This window comes from Hyaena hyaena, unplaced genomic scaffold (genome assembly GCF_003009895.1).
Source record: "Hyaena hyaena isolate Hyena2069 unplaced genomic scaffold, ASM300989v1 scaffold_383, whole genome shotgun sequence".
In the NCBI taxonomy this organism is placed as follows: domain Eukaryota; kingdom Metazoa; phylum Chordata; class Mammalia; order Carnivora; family Hyaenidae; genus Hyaena; species Hyaena hyaena.
In genome coordinates, this window is record NW_024081014.1 from 1,048,423 (window position 1) to 1,069,163 (window position 20,741).

A 20,741-nucleotide genomic window follows, 5' to 3' on the forward strand; every position below is an offset into this window, starting at 1 on the left:
AGAAAAGACACTGGTCTCTGGCATATTCTTTGATGCCCTACCAGGCATTCAGAATTGTGGGAATGCTGTAAGGAAGAACCTCTTTATTAAAATGTTTGCATGAAAGACTTGGAAATATAGGTCCTGAAGCCTTTCCCTTCTAAGGGACTCGATGGATCTCTTGATTCCAGCACTGTTTTTCGGTTCCAATTTTTTTCTTATTAGTGGTCCTGTTGATACTAGGCTAAATTTTACAAATCTACCCACCTCCGTCACCCCCATTATCATGTTCTGTCCTCAAGCAGGATGCGTGCTGCCAGTTATGTTAGCCACCCCTTCATTAATGTCTCATAGCTAATGTCTGCTATTTGAGACAGAATCCTCTCAGGAGCTAGATACAGCTGTCCAGTGACCAGCCATTCTAGACAACTCATTTTTATGGATGTGTGAATACAAGTTCCTTGGGTGGTCTTCCTGTCTCTAATTTTGAAACGAGCCTAAATCCAGAGCAGCGTTTCTCAGCCTTGGCACTGTTGGCATTTACGGCTGGGTAATTCTTTGCTGTGGGGACTGGTTTGTGCATTGTAAGATGTTTAATAGCATCTGTGGCGTCTCCCACTAAACACCAGAGGCATCCCTCCCCCTAAGCTGTTACAGCCAAAAATGCCTCCAGACATTGCCAAATGCCCTGGAGGAGGCAAAATTGCCCCCACTTGAGAACTGCTGCCCTAAAATACCTCTGTGTACAGGGTGCTTGGGTGACTCAGTAAGTTAAGTGTCCGACTCTTGATTTCAGCTCAGGTCATGATCTCACGGTTTGCAAGTTTGAGCCCCATGTCTGACTCTGTGCAGCACAGAGCCTGCTTGAGATTCTCTCTCCGTCTCTCTCTGCCCCTTCCCCGCTCATGCTCTCTAAATAAATAAATAAATAAATAAATAAACTTAGAAAATAAAATATCTCTGTGTAAGACACAACCAAGATTTAGTGGTCTTGGAAACTTACTCTGAAAAATGTTCCTAAAAGTTTTTCATGATGAAAGCAATTTTACTAAGGCTATGGAGGAAGTTGATAGCAGTTCCAGATGCTTATAACATTTTTTCCCTTCCTCTTTGTACAGCATTTATTTCCAGCCACCTTCTTTCTATGTCTCTGCTCAGGACCTGCCTCACATTGAGAATGGTGGCGTGGCTGTCCTCACTGGGAAGAAGGTGAGCTAGCAGGCTGCTTCCCTTGTCAAGTTCCATGTGGGCAGCAAGTATGGTGACTCGTATGCCCACTACCATTTACGTCTCTCTTGCCATTGTAGTCCATCAAAAAAGGATCAAGTCATTTTAGGTTTAATATTGCCAGTATTCTCTGCTTAGTGTTTCTTCCTGAGGAAAGCACTAATCTCAAAGCCTAGAGAGCATCCCAGCTAAACTTTCCCAAGTCAAACCATTGGAGACAGTGACCCTGAAGCCGTTCCCTCTTCTGATTTGCTCCTCTGCTCTTCCTTCTTTTTCCTGTTTTTCTACACAAACATTTCTTTGGGATTACTGATGACAAGAGATTGACAAATGTATATTATTCAAGATAGTAAGATAATTTACTCTAGTTCCAGTAGAGAGGAAAGGGTTATCAGAAGGAGAAAGCCCAGAGTAGATGGAATCCAGAGCACTACTGGAGGCATTGACCTTTGATAGGGATAAGCCCACTTTTCTATAAGGAGACATAGGCAGTAGAGGTGGAATAGGTTTATGGATAAGTTGTTAATAAGACATTATGTATGTATCTGTGTATAAATAACACACAGCCCTTGACCTACAGGGGCTAATAGTATTTAGGCAGAAACATGAACAGACAATCGTAACACATAGATCTGGAGTAAGAAAGATAGGCATAGTGTGTTTTGATAATTAATGGGAAGCATGCCCAGTATAATGGTGGTTTCAGGGAAGGCTTCCTGGAGAAGGAGCTCTCTTTTTTTTTTTTTTAATTTACATCCAAGCTAGTTAGCATATAGTGCAACAATGATTTCAGAAGTAGGTTCCTTAATACCCCTTACCCATTTAGCCCATCCCCCCTCCCACAACCCCCTGGAGGCGGAGCTCTTATAGAATGGGAAATTTTATGTAATGAAGAAGGATTCACTGGATTAGTGGTAAGTGAAGAGGATTCAAGTAAAACACAACATAAGGAAAGGCTCAAGGGTATGAAACAGCATGTTTGGTGCAGTGAAACAAGCAGCCAGCTACTGATAGAGCAGAAAGTGTAAGTTAAAGAACAGCAGGAGATGATACTGAGAAATCACATGGGAGCCCGATCATGGACAACTCTGTTGTGTAGAAGAACTTGAGCTTTATCCTGTGGGCACTGGGGGGGCTGTTAAGTTTTAGTCAAGGATATAAAATAGATTAAATGTTAAGTAATCACTGTATTAGCTATGAAAAGGATGGATTTCAGGGGGACAAGACTAGTGGTAGAGCATTTTGAAGACTATTGCAATAATCCAGGCAAGAGGTAAAAGGAGCTCAAATTAGGGCAGTAGTGGTAGTGATGGTGTAATGGTGATAATGAAGCAGCAGCAACAGTAGCAGCAGTAAGCACAATTTTTAAAATGCTTTATGAGTATTGTCTCATTTTGTCATAATAATCTTCTCAGGTAGGTAGTATTATTGTTGGTCATTTTATAGAGAAAGAGATTGAGATTAAAAAGATGTCAAATAACTTGCCCAAGATCATATAGCTAATAAGTAGTGGAGACAGAATTTGAACCCAGGTCTGTCTGATTGCAGAGCCCAAGCTCTTAATAACACCATTTTAGAGCTTCCTTTTTTTTTTTTTTTTTAAATATATTGCTTCCTTATAGAGAGGTGACAGATAGTGGGAGGCAGACTGAGACCTGCTTAGAAGGCACCCTTGCTCGCCATGGTGATAGACTGAAGGTGGGCTGTGAGGGAGAGGGAAGAGGCAAAGATGATTTTCCGATTTCCAGCTTGTGTGGTAGGTGGTGGTGTAGCCCCAGCTGAGAGAGATGTTACAAGACGAAGACCTGGTTTAAGGGAGAAGGAAAATTTAGTTTTGGACTGTTACAGGTGTAATGGCGTATATGTGTAGAGATGTCTGTGGGCAGTTGGATATGTGACTGTGATACTCAGAGGAGGGGTCCGGGCTCAGATAGAGATTCGGGTATCATCCATGTATGTGTAGCGGTTGAAACCATGAGAGTGGGTGAGGCCTCCTGTGGAGAACTTTGCAGTCAGAATGAGAGTGCAGCAAGAGTAGAACCCTGGGGAATCCCAACCTTGTGGATGCAGACTGAAGAAGAGCCCTCAAAGGAAACTAGGAAAGAAGATAAAGGAGGAGAGCCCAGGCCAGGTGCCAAGTGAGACTGGAGAGAGTTTCAAGAAGGAGGATGTGGTGGCACCTGGTTGGCTCATTCAGTTAAGCGTCCAGCTCTTGATTTCGGCTCATGTTATGATCTCACAGTTTGTGGGTTCAAGCCCCGTGTCAAGCTCTTCGCTGACAGCATGGAGCCTGCCTGGGATCCTCTCCCCCCCCACCCCTCCCCTCTGGGTGCTCTCTATGTCTCAAAATAAATCAATAAACTTTTTTTTTTTTTTTTAAAGGAGAAGGATGTGATTGATCCTCTTCCTTGCAGCAGAGCGGTCTGGTAGGAAAAGAACTGTAAGATGAGCCATAGACTTAGTGGTTCAGATGTCATCATGAAGTTAGAAAAAAGGATAAAGTACTCCTTCAAAATTTAAATGAGAAAAGGGAGATGGCAGTTGGACAGGTGGTGGAGGAAGACACAGAGTCAGAGGTGGGGCTCTGAGGATGGGACAGACCTAAGCATGTGAATGGGCCAAAGGCCTAAGATGTCAGCAGACAAGGGGGGTGCATGATAACTAATAGGGGATGGGGGTCAGGCACAGAAACAGCTCAGAAAGGACACCTTATCCCAGAAGCTAGAAGGAAGGAAGTCAAGTTTTTACTTGGGAGTTGGGAGGTGAGAAGACTTATGGGAACCTGAGCAAGATCACATCCTATGGCTTCACTTGTTTTTGCAAATAAACTAGGATACCAGGTGGTTGGTTATCTGAGGGTGAGCAGTGTGCTGGTTGAGTCATTAACTTAGGGGGGCTGAATTGAAGAGAGACCTTACCCAAGGACAAACCGAAGGTGGCTAAAGCAGCTACTCACCCATCCAGTCACAGTTTACATTATTGCCTCCAAAAAGCTCAACAGAGGGCGTGTGTCACATGTCCCTAAAGCTACCTGTACAGCCCTTATCAGAGCATTTATCTTGAATGTAGTGTTTGTTAAATTGTCTGCCTTGGCTACTGGAGTCTGGAGGCAGGGAGGGTAACTTTTTCTCACCGTTGTGTCCCCAACACCAAGCATGGTCCCTGACATAGTAGGTGCTTAGTAAATGTGTATTGAATGAATGGCCTCACAGCTAGTAAGGAGTGGAGCAGAGACTGGATCTCTAGTCTCTCTGACTATATCTCAAGCTCTTCACCATAAGAAGGAGTAGGGTGCAAGGAAATTAGAGGTGGTAGTAAGAGAACAGTTCGGGTCATCTACCATGGGCCCAGATTAGTTGGAATAGATCAGCCCACTGGGTAAGCAGAGAAAATCAAAAGCAAGTATAGATGACAGTGGGCCTGAGAAAAAGCTGGAAGAATGGAAATTTGTGACCAAAAAATAGGATATTCAAGGTAGAGGTAGAACTTTAAGAGCTGGGATTCTGGATGTGGCTCAGGGGAAAAGTTATGAGCCAGATTCCAGTATCTTCAGTGAATGAGGAATGACCAGGAGGTGGCTGGATAGGAGTGAGTGATTGGTAGGATACACGTTGGTGCTTCTCATAGCGGCATGGGGGTACAAGAATCTGGAAGCAGCAGGGGCGCCTGGGTGGCTTAGTCGGTTAAGTGTCCGACTTTCGCTTAGGTCATGATCTCACAGTTCGTGGGTTCGAGCCCCGCGTCGGGCTCTGTGCTGACTGCCAGCTCAGAGCCTGGAGCCTGTTTCAGTCTGTGACTCCCTCTCTCTCTGACCCTCCCCTGCTCACGCTGTCTCTCTCTCTGTCTCCTAGAAATAAATAAACATTTAAAAAAAAAATCTGGAAGCAGCAGCAGCAGCCAACACCTGCCCTGCATGTAATGAGGAGGGTGGGTAAATGAGCAGTCTCTACATGTGAGGTATCCTTGGCTGGAGAGCTGAGTTTTAGTGAAGGATAGAAGTTAGACAAAGCATCTTGTAAAAATGTTGAGGATGTAGGAGCATTGTTAATGAAGAAGTAAGGTTTCCAAAAAGCCAAACAGAAAAGTCTGTCTGTGTTCTCCACTTCCACAAATTGGGCAGGGACTTTTGGGACTGTAGGGATTTGTTTTAATGTTGGCTGCTTAAGATTATGTCCACTTGGGGGCGCCTGGGTGGCTTAGTCGGTTAAGCGTCCGACTTTCGCTTAGGTCATGATCTCGCGGTTCGTGGGTTCGAGCCCCGCGTCGGACTCTGTGCTGACTGCCAGCTCAGAGCCTGGAGCCTATTTTGGAGTCTGTGTCTCCCTCTCTCTCTGACCCTCCCCTCTTCACGCTGTCTCTCTCTCTCTCTCTCTCTCCTAGAAATAAATTAAAAAAAATATTAAAAAAAAAAAGATTATGACCACTTGGAGTGCCTGGATGTTTCAGTCAGTTAAGCGTCCAACTTCGACTCAGGTCATGATCTCATGGTCCATGGGTTCAAGCCTTGCGTCAAGCTTTCTGCTATCACTGCATAGCCCACTTTGTATCCTCTCTCTCTCTCTGTCTCTGTCTCTCTGTCTCTCTCTCTCCTTCTCTCCTTCTCTCTCTCCTCCCCCCCCTGCACACATGCGCTCTCTCTCTGTCTCTCTCTCTCTCTCTCTCGCTCTCTTTCTTAAAAATAAACAGTAAATTTTAAAAAGTCTTTAAAAAAAAAAGCAACTGTGACCACTAGAAGAGGCTGGGGACCAGAAACCGTGGTGCCAGTGATTACTTAGAAATGGTTTCTTAAGCATCACCTTAGGTCAAGAACTAATTCTTCTCACTGGGCTGATGGCTCAGAGGTACAGGGTTCCTTTTTGGAGTGATGGAAATGAGCTGTAATTATAGTGGTGATGGCTGCACAACCTTGTGAATATACTAAAAACCACTGAATTGTACACTTTAAAATGGCAAATTTTATGTTGTGTGAATTATGTCTCAATAAAAAGCTGTTTTAACCTAATGCATTTCTCCATCTTTTTTATGTGTGTACCAGGTAGTGCAGCTTGATGTCAGAGGCAACATGGTAAAACTTAATGATGGCTCTCAAATAACCTATGAAAAGTGCTTGCTTGCAACAGGTGAGTATTTCTGGAGACAGAGTTTGTCCCTGGTACAGCTCATTCAAGTTTTAGTATAGAAGACATGACTTAATCTTAAGAAAACCAAACCTAGTCTCTCGGAAGTGGGTGTCTTCTCTCGGTGCAAAGCCCAGCTAACTACAGTCATCTGATCAACAGCCCTTCCATATTATCCTTGCTGTCCCTTCCAGTAAGGGCATGGATGGGTTTTGAAGAAAATGGCCTTTTTTCCCCTGCCCTCCCTGTTTAGCCCTTGACCTCTGCTCTCTTCCCTGTGCCCTGAAAGTGATACAGCCTCATGGCTTCATTGCCACTTCCAATCAGAATTCAATAGAGGAGACTAAAGCTGTCCCTTAATCAAACATAGCTTGCTTTCTGGTGAATCCCCTAGAAGGGATTGGGGAAGCAAAAACTGAGGCCTCCTGGCCATCACTGGGGAGGGCAGGCGCTTTGTAGAGGGATTCTCAAATGGCTTCTCAAAGGAAATTGCAGAAGCCTGCAGGGAGGGAAGTGAGGTGAAGGGAAACAGCCTTCCTGCCCTGTGGATGCTGAGGTGGCCCTGGGAGGGACACGCACGCCACAGCGCCACCTTTGGGGGGGGATTGTCTGGGCTAGCTCCTGCTTGTTGGGCTAAAGGGTTTTCCTTCTTCTGTTTCCAGGAGGCACTCCAAGAAGTCTGTCAGCTATTGATAGAGCTGGAGCAGAGGTGAAGAGTAGAACAACACTTTTCAGAAAGGTAATCGTCTGCTGGAGTGCTTTGGTTGTGTTGGTTTTTGAAGAGGTAGCATAGTCTTGTGTTCCCCAAGCAACCACCTGAGAATCAGGGGACGTGAGTTCTATTTATGGCTCTTCTACAGACTTGTTATCTGGCCTTGAACAAGTCACTTCCTCTCGGCACCTCAAATACCTCACTCAAGGGTTTTCTGCTTGTAGGCGGAAAATACATTTACTGTTTTTTATTGCTTGCTATAGTTCCTTCTGATTGCCCTTCCATAGTTGTTTTTTCCTGATGCATTGGAACTCCTTATAGCCTCTTCGCATTTTGCATTATAAATGCTACTGTGGAGACTTTGAGGAGAAAACTTAAGAGTACCTAAGTGAAAAAGGAAGTGAGGGCTTTGCTTCTTAACACTACTTTACTAATGAAAACAGCTGAAATTTTCCAGCCACTCTTACGGGTATTTGAAAAGATTTGTATCATCCTTTAAATTCTTGATAGAGGGGCGCCTGGGTGGCTTAGTCAGTTAAGCGTCCGACTTTCGCTTAGGTCATGATCTCGCGGTTCGTGGGTTCGAGCCCCGCGTCGGGCTCTGTGCTGACTGCCAGCTCAGNGTCGTCTGTCTTCACCTATGCTGATTCTTTCTAAAGTACTGTCCATGTTTACCTTTAAAATAGAAATTCTAGGGACGCCTGGGTGGCTTAGTCAGTTAACCGTCTGACTTTCGCTTAGGTCATGATCTCGTGGTTCGTGGGTTCGGGCCCCGCGTCGGGCTCTGTGCTGACTGCCAGCTCAGAGCCTGGAGCCTCTTTCAGAGTCTGTATCTCCCTCTCTCTCTGACCCTCCCCTGCTCACGCTGTCTCTCTCTGTCTCTCTCCTAGAAATAAATAAAAAATATTTTTAAAAAAATAAATTCTTGATAGAATAAGGTTTATCGGCCTTTGGCACTATGGGCATTTGGGGCTGGATAATTGTTTGTTCTGAGGGGCTGGCCTGTGGATCTAGGATGTGTAGCAGCATTGCTGGCCTCTCCCCACTGACTGGAAGTAGCACCTCCTCACACCCAGTTTTGACACCTAAAAATGTCTCCAGACATTGCCAAATATCCCCAGAGGGGGAGGGGGCAAAACTGCCTCCAGTCGAGAACCACTGACATTAGAAGGAATGTTACAATTGAGAAAGACATTTACATCAATATCAGAGGCTTGGGGCTCCTGGGTGGCTCAGTTGGTTAAGAGACTAACTATTGGGTTTTGGTTCAAGTCATGATCTCACAGTTTGTGAGTTCAAGCCCCCATGTGAGGCTCAGTACTGATAGCACAGAGCCTGCTTGGGATTTTCTCTCTTCTCTCTCTCTGTTCCTCCTCCGCTAGTGTTCATGCATTCTCTAAATAAATAAACAAACTTAAAAATAAATAACAGAGGTGGGGCACCTGAGTGGCTAGGTCAGTTAAGCATCTGACTTCTGCTCAGGTCATGATCTCACGGTTCATGGGTTCGAGCCCTGCGTCAGGCTCTATGCTGAGAGCCTGACCCTGCTTCAGATTCTGTGTCTCCCTCTCTGCCCTTCCCCTGCTCATGCTCCATCTCTGTCTCTCAAAAATAAAATAAAACATTCAAAAAATAAATAAGAACACAGGCTATAATTGCCACTTTATACAAGAAGATTTTATGTGCAAATTACTGTTGTCAAAGATTTAGCAGAAAATACTTCTCAGTATTATCATCCTATACCGCTTTGGGAAATCAGCGGACTAACCTGGTATGATCCTGCAGATTGGAGACTTTAGAACCTTAGAGAAGATTTCTCGGGAAGTCAACTCAATAACAATAATCGGTGGAGGCTTCCTTGGTAGTGAACTGGCCTGCGCTCTTGGCAGAAAGGGTGAGTACTAGGCAGTGACCTCGGTTTTCTTTCTCTGGTCTTATATCCTGTGCTTTTTGGGGCTCTCACAAATTCCAGGGATGCATTTGCCAGGATCAGTAGAAAGAGTTTGATTAAGATTTATATGGTAAGGGGGGCGCCTGGGTGGCTCAGTCGGTTAAGCGTCCAACTTCGGCTCAGGTCATGATCTCATGGTTCGTGGGTTCGTGGGTTTGAGCCCCGCGTCAGGCTTTGTGCTGACAGCTCAGAGCCTGGAGCCTGTTTTGGATTGTGTGTCTCCCTCTCTCTCTGACCCTCCCCTGCTCATGCTCTCTCTCTCTCTCTCTCTCAGAAAAAAAAAAAACAAAAACAAAAACAAAAAAAACCATTAAAAAAAAAAAAAGATTTATATGGTAAGGGGCACTTGGCTGCCTCAGTTAGTAGAGCATGCAGTGCTTGATCTCGGGGATATGAGTTCAAGCCCCACGTTGGGGGTAGAGTTTACTTTAAAAAAAAAAAAAAAAGATTTATATGGTGAAAAGCCAAGCACTGAGCTTAGTTCTTTTGAGGAATCCCTTAGTGACCAAAAACTGTCATTTGAGCAACTGAACAGAAATGCTTTCCTTCCCTTCCTCTAACCCCTAAGCCAGGACTCCTTTGAAACAAAATATTAAGGAAAGTGAATTATTAAGATGGCATGGGGAATGTAGACTACAGAATCATATGTATATTTGAACTGCTATCCCCCATAAAAGTCAGTCTTGAGACACATGATGGTTCCCAGTTGAATAGGTCTGCATGTTTCAGTTTGAATGTTTCCTGGCAACCGTTTTTCTTAATGCTAGTTTTCAGTTCTGTGAAATCAGGGCATCTTCTCAGGAGGGTGCTTACTGTTGAGAGGTTGCAAGGCACCTGTGTAAGTCAGAGGTGATGCCTGGGTGTAAGTGCACTTAGTTCACTTGTAGACTAATCCAGGGACAGCAGTTCTGACACCTGTTATATTTGCCTTGTAAGTGCCCTGGTGCCCCAGTGCCCCACAGATAGGAACTCTGGCCTGGGTTGCAGTATTGCCCAGCGTGTAGTGAATAGCTACCTGCTGCTCCTTTACTTCTCTTCCAGTCTTCCCAGGATTGGCATTTGCCTCCCACTATACATACTCTGTTTCTTCTTCTCAGCTCAAGCTTTGGGTACAGAAGTGATTCAGCTCTTTCCTGAGAAAGGAAATATGGGAAAGATCCTCCCTGAATACCTCAGCAACTGGACCATGGAAAAAGTCAGACGAGGTAGGGATACTCATTCCATATGCTGCCACACTTTTCCTTTCAGTTAGGCCTAATGCAAAGTTAGCTTCTTTGGGGACCCCATTAACGTATACCATATCACCTGACAGATTAAATATTTCCACCATTCTCCAGTCATCCAAGTTCATGTAGGTATTCTGAATCTGATGCACCAAATTCCCAGAAATACTGAAAGTGAACTGTGGGTGTGGGTTGTCCAAGGCTGCCTGCATACTGATGATTACCGGTTTTATGATGGGAAATGCTTTAGTTATCTTCTCTACTTGTCATGAAGGTGGTACGCTCACAGACTCAGCCTCACAATCTTGTTTGCCTTCACAGAAGGGGTTAAGGTGCTTCCCAATGCTATTGTGCAATCAGTTGGAGTCAGCGGTGGCAAGTTACTCATCAAGTTGAAAGATGGCCGGAAGGTAAGGAGGGGAAGATGGGCTGCCAGATCTTCCAGCTGTGCCCCCTGCCTTTCCTCATTCTTACTCCTTCATTTGATAACAATAGTTTTTGGGACAGCCGCCATTCACCTGTCATAGTTTTCTGAAAGAACTTTGTGTCCATTAATATAAGAATGATGAGGGGCGCCTGGGTGGCTCAGTTGGTTAAGCCTCCAACTCTTGATCTTGGCTCTGGTCATGATCTCATGGTTCATGAGTTCGAGTCCTACATTGGGCTCTGTGCTGACAGCATGGAGTCTGCTTGGGATTCTGTCTCTCCCTCTCTCTGGCCACCCTCCCCCCCCCCGCCACTTGCATGCACACACATTCTCAAAATAAATAAATAAACTTAAAACAAAGAGGCCTTTTTGGAGCGCCTTGGTGGCTCAATTGGTTTGGGCGTCCGACTTTGGCTCAGGTCATGATCTCACGGTTCGTGGGTTCGAGCCCCACATCGGCCTCTGTGCTGACAGCTAGCTCAAAGCCTGGAACCTGCTTCGGATTCTGTGTCTCCCTCTCTCTCTGACCCTCCCCTGCTCACACTGTCTCTAGCTCTCTCTCTCTCAAAAATAAATAAATCATTTAAAAAATTTTTTTAAAAGAGGCCTTTTTAAAAATAAAAAATTAAAATAAGAATGATGAGAGCCAAAGTAGACACCTATGAACCATTTTCCCCTAGCGCCCTCCTGTCTGTAACAGATTTTTGAGATCTTACAGGGGTGGCAGATTTCTATTCTGATGAGGTGGGGTATATTTGTGTTTGAGGGAACTTTATGAAGTAGAAGTTTAAGTCTGTTTGCCAGAGTTACCTAAGTTAACCAGTGATTTTTTTTAATCTCCAGTTCTGAGTAGAACAATGTGCAATTGCTATGTCCATAGGCATACATGGAAACCATGGTAATTGGCTGAAGTATTCCTTTTTTTCCTCAGGTAGAAACTGACCACATAGTGGCAGCTGTGGGCCTGGAGCCTAATGTTGAGTTGGCCAAGACTGGTGGACTAGAGATAGACTCTGATTTTGGTGGTTTCCGGGTAAATGCAGAGCTCCAAGCTCGCTCTAACATCTGGGTGGTAAGTGTGATACAGCACGAGCAGGCATGGTTCCTCGTCCCCAGCCCACGAGCAGGTCTGCCCACCAGTGAGCAGAAGCTCAGCGAACTTTCTTACCCAAACAGAGCCAGAGTGTAAAGCCCAGTATAAAGAACAAAAACGTAACTACTTGATTTACAAGATCAGGTGTGGCCTCCTGCCACGAGCCAGTGGAAAAGGAAGTGAGCGATGTACGTATGTGCCCGCAGAAAGACAGTTCTTCCCGTCCTCCAGTTGGGAGGCCCATGCTCAGCTTTCACATTGATCTGTCGTTCCCTTTGCCTGAACATGAGTCCAGGGAATGGAGGATGAGGCAGCTCTATAACATTCTGGAAAGGAAAATTACTCCGTTTTCATTATCCTTGAGCACTATTTTTAGCTGTCTTAAAAAATATGTTATGGCACAAACAAGACTATACTGTGTAGGAACCATGAGGTAATTTCCCCATTGTTAGATCATTACAAGTGTATTGTGTTTGATTATGGACATTGCAACTAAGGACATAGGAACCTTCGAAGGGTGTTTTTCCCTTAAAGCTTTTTTTTTTTTTTTTTAAAGATAAAGTATACTGGATTTTTAAAAACTTGTTATAAAAGCAGCACCCAATATGGAAGACACAGACAAGAAGGGGGAAGTGGGGAAATCACCTATAGCAAGCACCAATATTTTGGTGTATTTCCTTCTCCGTTTTCTTGTGCATTGGGTTTTTTCCCTTTGTTGTAGATGATCATGGTGTGTGTGCTCTGTATGAGCATTTGTATTCTCCTCTTTTTCACTTTCCCTTCTAACGTATTTTCCATGTTGCTTCAGATTCTGCAGTCTAATGACTATATAATAGTCTGCCAAGTGGATTTCATCATTTACTTCACCGTTGCTCACATGTTGGATTTTTAGGTTGCTTTGAGGGAGTCTGAATAGCCACCAAGATGAACAAAGGGTTAGAGCACTCACGTGCCACATGCTTAGTGAAGGTGGCCTTGTTCACCTCTAGCTGGAGGCCCTCTCTCTGCTTGGAATACTGAACTCACTCAGTCTGTACCTCTCACCTGGCACCATGCTTATTCACACCACGCTGTAGTGAGGAGCAATGCTGCATCTTCCTTAACTAGGTGACACGCTCCTTGTGGGCAAAGTGTGGCTCAAGTCTGTCTTAGCCACCCAGACAGGATAATGCTTTGTATAGGAATAAGTTCTCCGGAAATATTTGGTGAATGAATGAACATATGCCAAATGACCAAAATAAAATCTTATCTTGGAAAAGATTTCTAGGTAAGAGGCAGTCACACCTAAAAACTGGTTTCTGGGAGTAGGAAAGCATATTCTGCAAACCATGGCTATTAAATATTCAGTCTCTGCTAAGGGAAGAATAAGAGAAGAAATAGGTGTGAGCTAGAGCATAGAAGATTTAGGTTAGCTTTGTGGAAGCTTAGATTCATTTTTGGGCTTTGGGTTTTTTGGGGTTTTTTAGCTTAGAATACTTTTTAAAAAAATGGAATCTCAACTTTTTTTTTTTAATAGCATAGGTGTGATTCTGCCCTGTAAATGGAAAACATTAGGTAACAGCACAGGGTTTTTTGAGCCCCCAAAATGTATATTCTGTCTTTAATTTGCTTTTTTATCATGTGCTCATGTAATGTGTTTGTCTCCAAAGGCAGGAGATGCTGCATGCTTCTATGATATAAAGTTGGGTAGGAGGCGGGTGGAGCACCATGATCATGCTGTTGTGAGTGGAAGATTGGCCGGAGAAAATATGACTGGAGCTGCTAAGCCGTACTGGCATCAGTCAATGTTCTGGTAATAGTTTTGTACCTTGTAGATTCAACTGATTAGAACATAGTATTAATGGAACCACAGTTACAGTTTGGTTTCTGTGTGGGCCAATTAGCTTTATACAGAGGGGGTGAAATTCCAATTTATTTCCACACATTGTATACCCAAGCAGTGTTCCGGTAAAAGGCCCCACCTGGCATAAGTTAGACTAGGAGAATGAGTGGAGATGGCATCAGCACTTCTGGTAAAATAGGTCAGAGTGTGAGCTCTTAGCTATAGACAGCAGTATACTTTTATTTGTTCTTTGCTGAGCCCAACGTACTGACAAACAAAGACAGCCCAGGGATGCCTGGCTGGCTCAGTCAGTGGAACATGCAACTCTTGATCTCGCAGTTGTGAGTTGGAGCCCTACATGAGGTATAGAGATTACTGTAAGAAAAAAAAAAAAGACAGCCCACTCATATGTAACCCTTAAGATCAGCAATTCAAAGTCAGGCATATATAGGCTGCTCTCTGGATAGCAAAAAGTTACCAGTGGACATTCCTGAGTACTGGGACTGGCCTTACATGGCACACTCTCATCTTCTTCTTTGAAAGGTGGAACACATAAAAAATTATAAGGTGTCTAGAACCTCTAAACAGTTTCTGTTGGGGACATTCTCAGCTGGTGAGAGTACATTTTAGGACAGTCACACACAGTTTTGTGAGTGGGCAGCAAAAACAGATGGATTTCAAGGTCAACACATGTAAGATAATGTGGCTAAGAAAGAAATAGTCCATAGCTATACAAGTATCAGGTCTCAGGAACAGAATCCAGGAGGTCATTGTGGACCAATCCCCAAAGACACCAGTCCAATGAGCTTCTGTGGTCAGGAAGATGACAACATGGGAATAAAAAGCAGAGCATAGGGAATATAGTCGATGATATTTTAATAGTGTTGTGTGGGGACAGGTGTAGCTCTGCTTGTGGTGAGTGCAGCAGAATCTAAGTTGGACATCTGAAACTAATGTAACATGTTGTGTCAACTATACTCAAATATTAATTAATTTAATGATGGCAAAATGTAGAGCACCAGAAACAAAACCATGAGTAGCCTCCATGATTTATAAAACTATGGTATGTCTGTGCCTCAAACACTCTCTGAAGTTCCTGGCATATTAAGAGCAGTGTATGATAATGATAGGAAAAGTTTCCAAGAGGAACAATTAAAATAAAATGACCAAGTGGATGGAGGCATTCTGGCCTTGAAAAAAATGAAGGCTCAGAGGAAATACTGTCAGTTAATGAAACTGTAAAATAGCTCAGATTCTGAATTCTATAAATATGGAGCACTCTTTAAAGCTTCAAAATGACAGTTTTAGGATGAGTTAAAGGAAAGTAGTGAATAGTAAACTCGAAGAACTGATCGCTCGTCAAGTATGGTAAGCAGTAAAAGCATGGATAAATTTAACAAAGTGTTGATTGTTGTATGGATACATGATACATGTAATGACTTCTTAAGGAAAATACAAGCTGCTTTGGGATAACCCCAGACACCCTAGCAAGTGGACAGATCAGTTTGGTGTTTCTCTTGTTATACTTATCAAGTTCTTTGGTTGGCACAAACCAAAGTACGGTGTCTTAGAAAAAATACACCATTGTGTCATTGTTTGCAGCCCCTTGACAGAACACCCTCTTCTCTCTCCTTCCTTAGGAGTGATTTGGGCCCTGATGTTGGCTACGAAGCTATTGGTCTTGTGGACAGTAGCTTGCCCACAGTTGGTGTGTTTGCAAAAGCAACTGCACAAGACAACCCAAAATCTGCCACAGAGCAGTCAGGTAAGGAAGCCCAACTACTTCTCTTGCAAGAGTGTTGAGAAGCAGTGGTCCAAATTCTTCTGAACAAGGGGTTTCTGTATTGACCAGAGGGAACTGTCAGTGAAAGCCGTTCTTCATGTTGTGCTTTAAAATAAACCAAACCTGAAGTCCTCACTCTTTCGTGGTCTGAGAGCTAGCAAAATCATGTCTCCTGGTCAAAGCATAGACTCAGATGTTGTGGGTGTCCGTCCTGGACTCTGGACAGTGGCTGGCTCAGTGATTCTTGTTTAGTTTGCCTGTAGGGGATAGAAAGCCCTGTGTGATGAAGAAAACCTGAACTTTTTAAGATTATTATTATTATTAGCTTCCTACTAATCCCAGTTTAGGCCTGAGAACCATAGTTTAGGACCTACTATCCTCTACGGGCGCTGGGCAGTGAAGAACTGGGCTGAGTAATTCTTTTTTTTTTTAATTTTTTAATGTTTTATTTATTTTTGAGAGAGAGAGATAGAGACAGCGTGTGCAGGAGAGGGTCAGAGAGAGAGGGAGATACAGAATCTGAAACAGGCTCCGGGCTCTGAGCTAGCTGTCAGCACAGAGCCCGACATGGGGCTCGAACCTGCAAACCGTTAGATCATGACCTGAGCCGAAGTTGGACGCTTAACCAACTGAGCCACCCAGGTGTCCCTGGGCTGAGTAATTCTTGAGCTGCCTGTAATTCCATTTGTCAGGTCTTACTGCCAGGTTTTCTTTAGACAGGAGGCATCTCTTGTGGAATGAACTCTCCCACACACAGCTCTTTCATTAACTCTTAGACCTATTCTCTCTCCCTTCCATGACCCTGGCTTAAGTTATTTAACTTCTGTGGCCGCTTGTTAGAGGCATTTCAAAAACAGGTTGCTCTCAGGGCGCCTGGGTGGCTCAGTCGATTGAGCATCCGACTTCGGCCCAGTTCATGATCTTGCAGTTCATGGGTTTGAGCCCCGCGTCAGGCTCTGTGCTGATGGCTAGCTCAGTGCCAGGGGTCTGCTTCGGATTCTGTGTCTCCCTCTCTCTCTGACCCTCCCCTGCTCACGCTGTCTCTCTCTCTCTCTCTCCGAAGTAAATAAAACATTAAATTTTTTTTTTTTTAAAAAAACCAGGTTGCTCTTTAAGGAGAGAGCAAAACATTATATGGACACATAGGTCCTTTTCCTGTACAATCCAAGTGATAACATCCACCCGCTCCTTCATTCAGCCCTCTGGGGAAGTGGATCCAGGAGAGGGACTCAGGGCCTTATAAACTCCAGATCAATACTCTGAGTATTATTTGGAACCTGGTTGTTCTCAGAAGACAGTACGCCTCCTCTGTAGAAGGAAGCACCTCCACTGTGGTTTTTCCATATGAAAGTGTCCTTCTTGCTTTGGCCAGAGTGCCTCTAGCAGCACTGCCCAATAGACCTTTCTGCTAAAATGGCAGTGTTCTGTTTCTTCTGTGTTCAGTACATTAGGCACTAGCTGCATGTGGCTATTTAGCTCTTGAAGTGTGGCTAGTGCAAATGAGGAGCTCAATTTCATATTTTATTTAATTTTGGTTAGGGGCACTTGGGTGACTCAGTTGGTGGAGCGTCTGACTTCAGCTCATGTCATGATATCGCAGTTTGTGAGTTTGAGCCCCACGTTGGGCTCTGTGCTGACAGCTCAGAGCCTGGAACCTGCTTCAGAGTCTCTGTCTCCCTCTCTCTCTGCCCCTCCCCTGCATGTGTGTGTGCTTTCTCTCTCTCTCTGAAAAATAAATAAACATTAAAAATGAATGTTAACCAAATTAATTTTGGTTAAAATAAATTAAGCTTTAATTAAATGTTAATTAATTTTAATTAGAATAGCTGTTTGTGGCTAGCGGCTACTGGACTGGACTGTGCAGCTCTAGAACGTTTCTCAGAGGACAAGGGCAAGTCTTCCACAGTTTGAAGAAATCCAGATACCAGGAAATATCCAGAGCATAAATTTAAAATTAGATAGTAAGGGGTGCCTGGGTGGCTTAGTTGGTTAAGCCTCCGACTTTCGCTTAGGTCATGATCTCGCGGTTCGTGGGTTCAAGCCCCGCGTCGGGCTCTGTGCTGACTGCCAGCTCAGAGCCTGGAGCCTGTTTCAGTCTGTGACTCCCTCTCTCTCTGACCCTCCCCTGCTCACGCTGTCTCTCTCTCTCTCTCCTAGAAATAAATAAAACATTTAAAAATAAAATAAAATAAAATGAGATAGTAAGGGAGGGAAGTTTTGGGTTAGATTGACCCAGTGCCCCAGAGCTGGCAAGGAAGAGCTTTTGTTGGCTTTGTCAATGGAGAGGAGCTGGAGAAGGTCAGTGTTTACTAGATGCAGCTTGAAGCAGGTGTCAAAAGATACTTGCCTTCTAGAATTTCCTAAGTTCATAACTGACTTTGTTTTGTTTTGATTTTGTTTGTCTTGTGGGTTGGCCACAGGGACTGGTATCCGGTCAGAGAGCGAGACAGAGTCTGAGGCCTCAGAAATCGCTGTTCCTGCTGGCAGTCCTGCAGTCCCCCAGGCCCCTGCTGAAGGGGAGGACTACGGCAAAGGTGTCATCTTCTACCTCAGGGACAAAGTGGTGGTGGGGATCGTGCTGTGGAACATCTTCAACCGAATGCCGATAGCAAGGAAGGTAGGCACCTGGCAGAGCTCCTAGAGGAAAATGAGAAGTGTGGGCTGGAAACCGCACCTGGGGCTTCATCAGGTACCCTGCTGTGCGTTGTCCACCTGGCTCGGGCCGTGTCTGCGCAGAACAAACGTGTAGCCCTGGCTCTGGAGCATTTCTTTGTGACTCAGAACTTGGCTGGATGGCCTGGGAGCTGGCACCCACTCATCCAGGGTTAACAGAAAGCTATTCCCACAGCCCCCTCTGGCGTGGTGTGGGGGCTGGCCTGGGCTGCCCCATTGTGCAGGCACACCTGAGTGCACACGAAGTGAGTTAGTGACCTTTTGTTACTCTTTCCCTCAGATCATTAAGGACGGTGAGCAACACGAAGATCTCAATGAAGTAGCCAAATTATTCAACATTCATGAAGACTGAAGCCCCCTAGTGGAATAGGCAAGCACTTTGTTGTCCCTGACAGCAGTTTGGATGAGCATTTTTTATTCAGCAGACTTTCTCCGTGTGTATGAGTGTGAATGGTAAAATCTTTTGTGAATATTTCAGCCATGTAGACAAATTCTTAATGTTCACATCATTAAATAAAACCTGATTCTTCTAAATTAAATTCTGTTCTCTTTGAAAGGGAGCAGGTGGGTAAGGGGAGGAAAGCTGTGCATGTTAGTGAGCAAATGCACTGGGAGCTATGTCCGAGTGCATGATTTTCCTCAGACTCCTATTCCCTGCTCCATGCTCTTAACTTCTTTCAGTTCCCTGAATGTATCTCTCACCCCATCCATTGTTGAATGAGCAAACACATAAACATGTGGAATAGACTCTGCTTTACCTGGAATGATTCCTCTTGGCCTGTGCAGAATTGGATTGGTCCTGCGAGGGACCAGAAAGGTCACTTACTGCAAAAGAAACGGGTTCAGGGACCTGGTGCTTCATGGCTAAACCTGGAGACCGATTCCTTGAGGGATCTTAATCTCTGAACTCCATCTCTTAACTCCTCTGTGCACTGTCCCCCAAACTAGAAATCTGCTCTCCTAACCCCTTTTACCTAAAACAGGCTTATAGACACACCTCACTTTCCTGGGGACAGAAGTCAGAGTTTCATAAATCAACTGATTTTTTACATTTCAAATTACTTACCTTTTAAAAAATCAAATATTGGGGTACCTGGCTGGCTCAGTGGGTGAAGCATGTGACTCCTGATCTCGGGATCATGAGTTCAAGCCCTATGTTGGGGATAGAGGTTACTTATAAAAACTTAAATCTTATTTTTTTAATGTTTGTTTATTTTTGAAGGAGGCGGGTACAGAGCATGAGCAGAGGAGGGGCAGAAAGAAAAGGAGACACAGAATCCGAAGCGGACTCAAGGCTCTGAGATGTCAGCCATGAGATCATGACCTGAGCCAAACTTGGACAGCTGAGACACCCAGGTGCTCCAAATCTTGTTTTATTAAGAAGATATTTTTATTACTTTTGGGGCACCTGGGTAGCTCAGTAGGTTAAGCGTCCGACTTTGGCTTGTGAGTTTGAGCTCCATGTCAGAGCCTGGACCCTGCTTAGGATTCTGTGTCTCCCTCTCTCTCTGTCCCTCCCTTGTTCTTGCTAATTCACACTCTCTTTCAGTCTCTCTCTCTCTCTCTCTCTCTCTCTCTCTCTCTCAAGAATAAACATTAAAAAATTTTTTTTTTAATTTTACTACTTTTAAGAATCCTGTTAGGAATATTTTTGTAAAGAGAAAATTATTACCAGTCTAGATTTTTTTTTCAATATTGGGTTTGCTTAAAGGGATTTGAGCTCTAACAAATTCTCTTCCAAACACTAGAACAGAACAAATGTCCACTTTAAGAATTAGGTGCACTATTGGGGCACCTGGCTGTCTTGGTTGGTGGAGTATGCAACTCTTGATTTCAGGGTTGTGAGTTCGAGCCCACTTTGAGTGTAGAGATGACTTAAAATCTTTTAAAAAAGAATTAGCTGTATTCAGGTTCCTACCATATATACACAGGTTTAGTGAAGTATGATCTGATTGATGCATGGCATATCCAAATCCATATGTAGAAAGCTTATCTAGCACCCTATGAAATAGGACTTATTATACAGTAATAATTGCTATTACAAATATGGTGATAGTTCTAAGATCCTGAAGCATTTCACAAATCATTTTTAAAAAGATCAAATTGTGATTTGTCTTTTTTTAGTGTTCTTTGCGATTTAGTCTTAATTTTTTGACAGTTGTTATATGGAATGTCATTATAATTCAGTTAAGTAAAATGAAATGATTTATTCATCTAGCCAGTGTTTTTTGAGTACCTACTATAAGTCAGGTACATGTCAGAATAGGAAGATGGAGAAAACCTGGCTGCTTAAGGAACTCCTGGTGTCAGGAAGGCAGACACATGAGCACAGAAGTGTAATAGAGTGAGATGTGTCCATAGAAAGAGACAAAGTACTATGGACATGCCAAGAAGGGAGGTCAATCAGAGCACCCATCCTTAGTCAACCACTGCTACTAGATCACTTCCTTAAGAGTCACTGGTCCTCCCACCTCCACCCCCCAGTTGAAGTATATACAATGACTCCTTGTCACTAACCGTATGAAGTCCAAAGTCTTCCATAGCATTCCTGAAGCTCAGCCCACTCTGCCCCATCCAGCCTCCTTTCCTGCAGCATACACACTTCTGCAGGCACACATATGCGTCTGGGTTTTTTTTTTAATTTATTTCAACATTTATTCATTTTTGAGAGACAGAGTGCAAGTGGGGGAGGGGCAGAAAGAGAGGCAGACACAGAATCTGAAGCAGGCTTCAG

General features: G+C 44.0%; 1 protein-coding gene across 2 annotated transcripts in view; it reads left to right on the plus strand.

Moving 5' to 3' along the window:
• The window catches only part of AIFM1 (apoptosis inducing factor mitochondria associated 1), a 33,946-nt gene extending 15,400 nt beyond the window's left edge, over positions 1 to 18,546 (plus strand). For both annotated transcript variants that reach the window (XM_039250774.1, XM_039250773.1), the window contains exons 6-16: positions 1,098 to 1,188; positions 6,242 to 6,326; positions 6,986 to 7,062; positions 8,821 to 8,929; positions 10,084 to 10,191; positions 10,531 to 10,619; positions 11,568 to 11,708; positions 13,379 to 13,521; positions 15,192 to 15,316; positions 17,755 to 17,951; positions 18,288 to 18,546. In XM_039250774.1, coding sequence (XP_039106705.1) covers positions 1,098 to 1,188; positions 6,242 to 6,326; positions 6,986 to 7,062; positions 8,821 to 8,929; positions 10,084 to 10,191; positions 10,531 to 10,619; positions 11,568 to 11,708; positions 13,379 to 13,521; positions 15,192 to 15,316; positions 17,755 to 17,951; positions 18,288 to 18,359 — 1,237 coding nt within the window. In that variant the 3' untranslated portion in view covers positions 18,360 to 18,546. The remainder of the gene's footprint in view (positions 1 to 1,097; positions 1,189 to 6,241; positions 6,327 to 6,985; positions 7,063 to 8,820; positions 8,930 to 10,083; positions 10,192 to 10,530; positions 10,620 to 11,567; positions 11,709 to 13,378; positions 13,522 to 15,191; positions 15,317 to 17,754; positions 17,952 to 18,287) is intronic.
• The last annotated feature ends 2,195 nt before the right edge of the window (positions 18,547 to 20,741 follow it).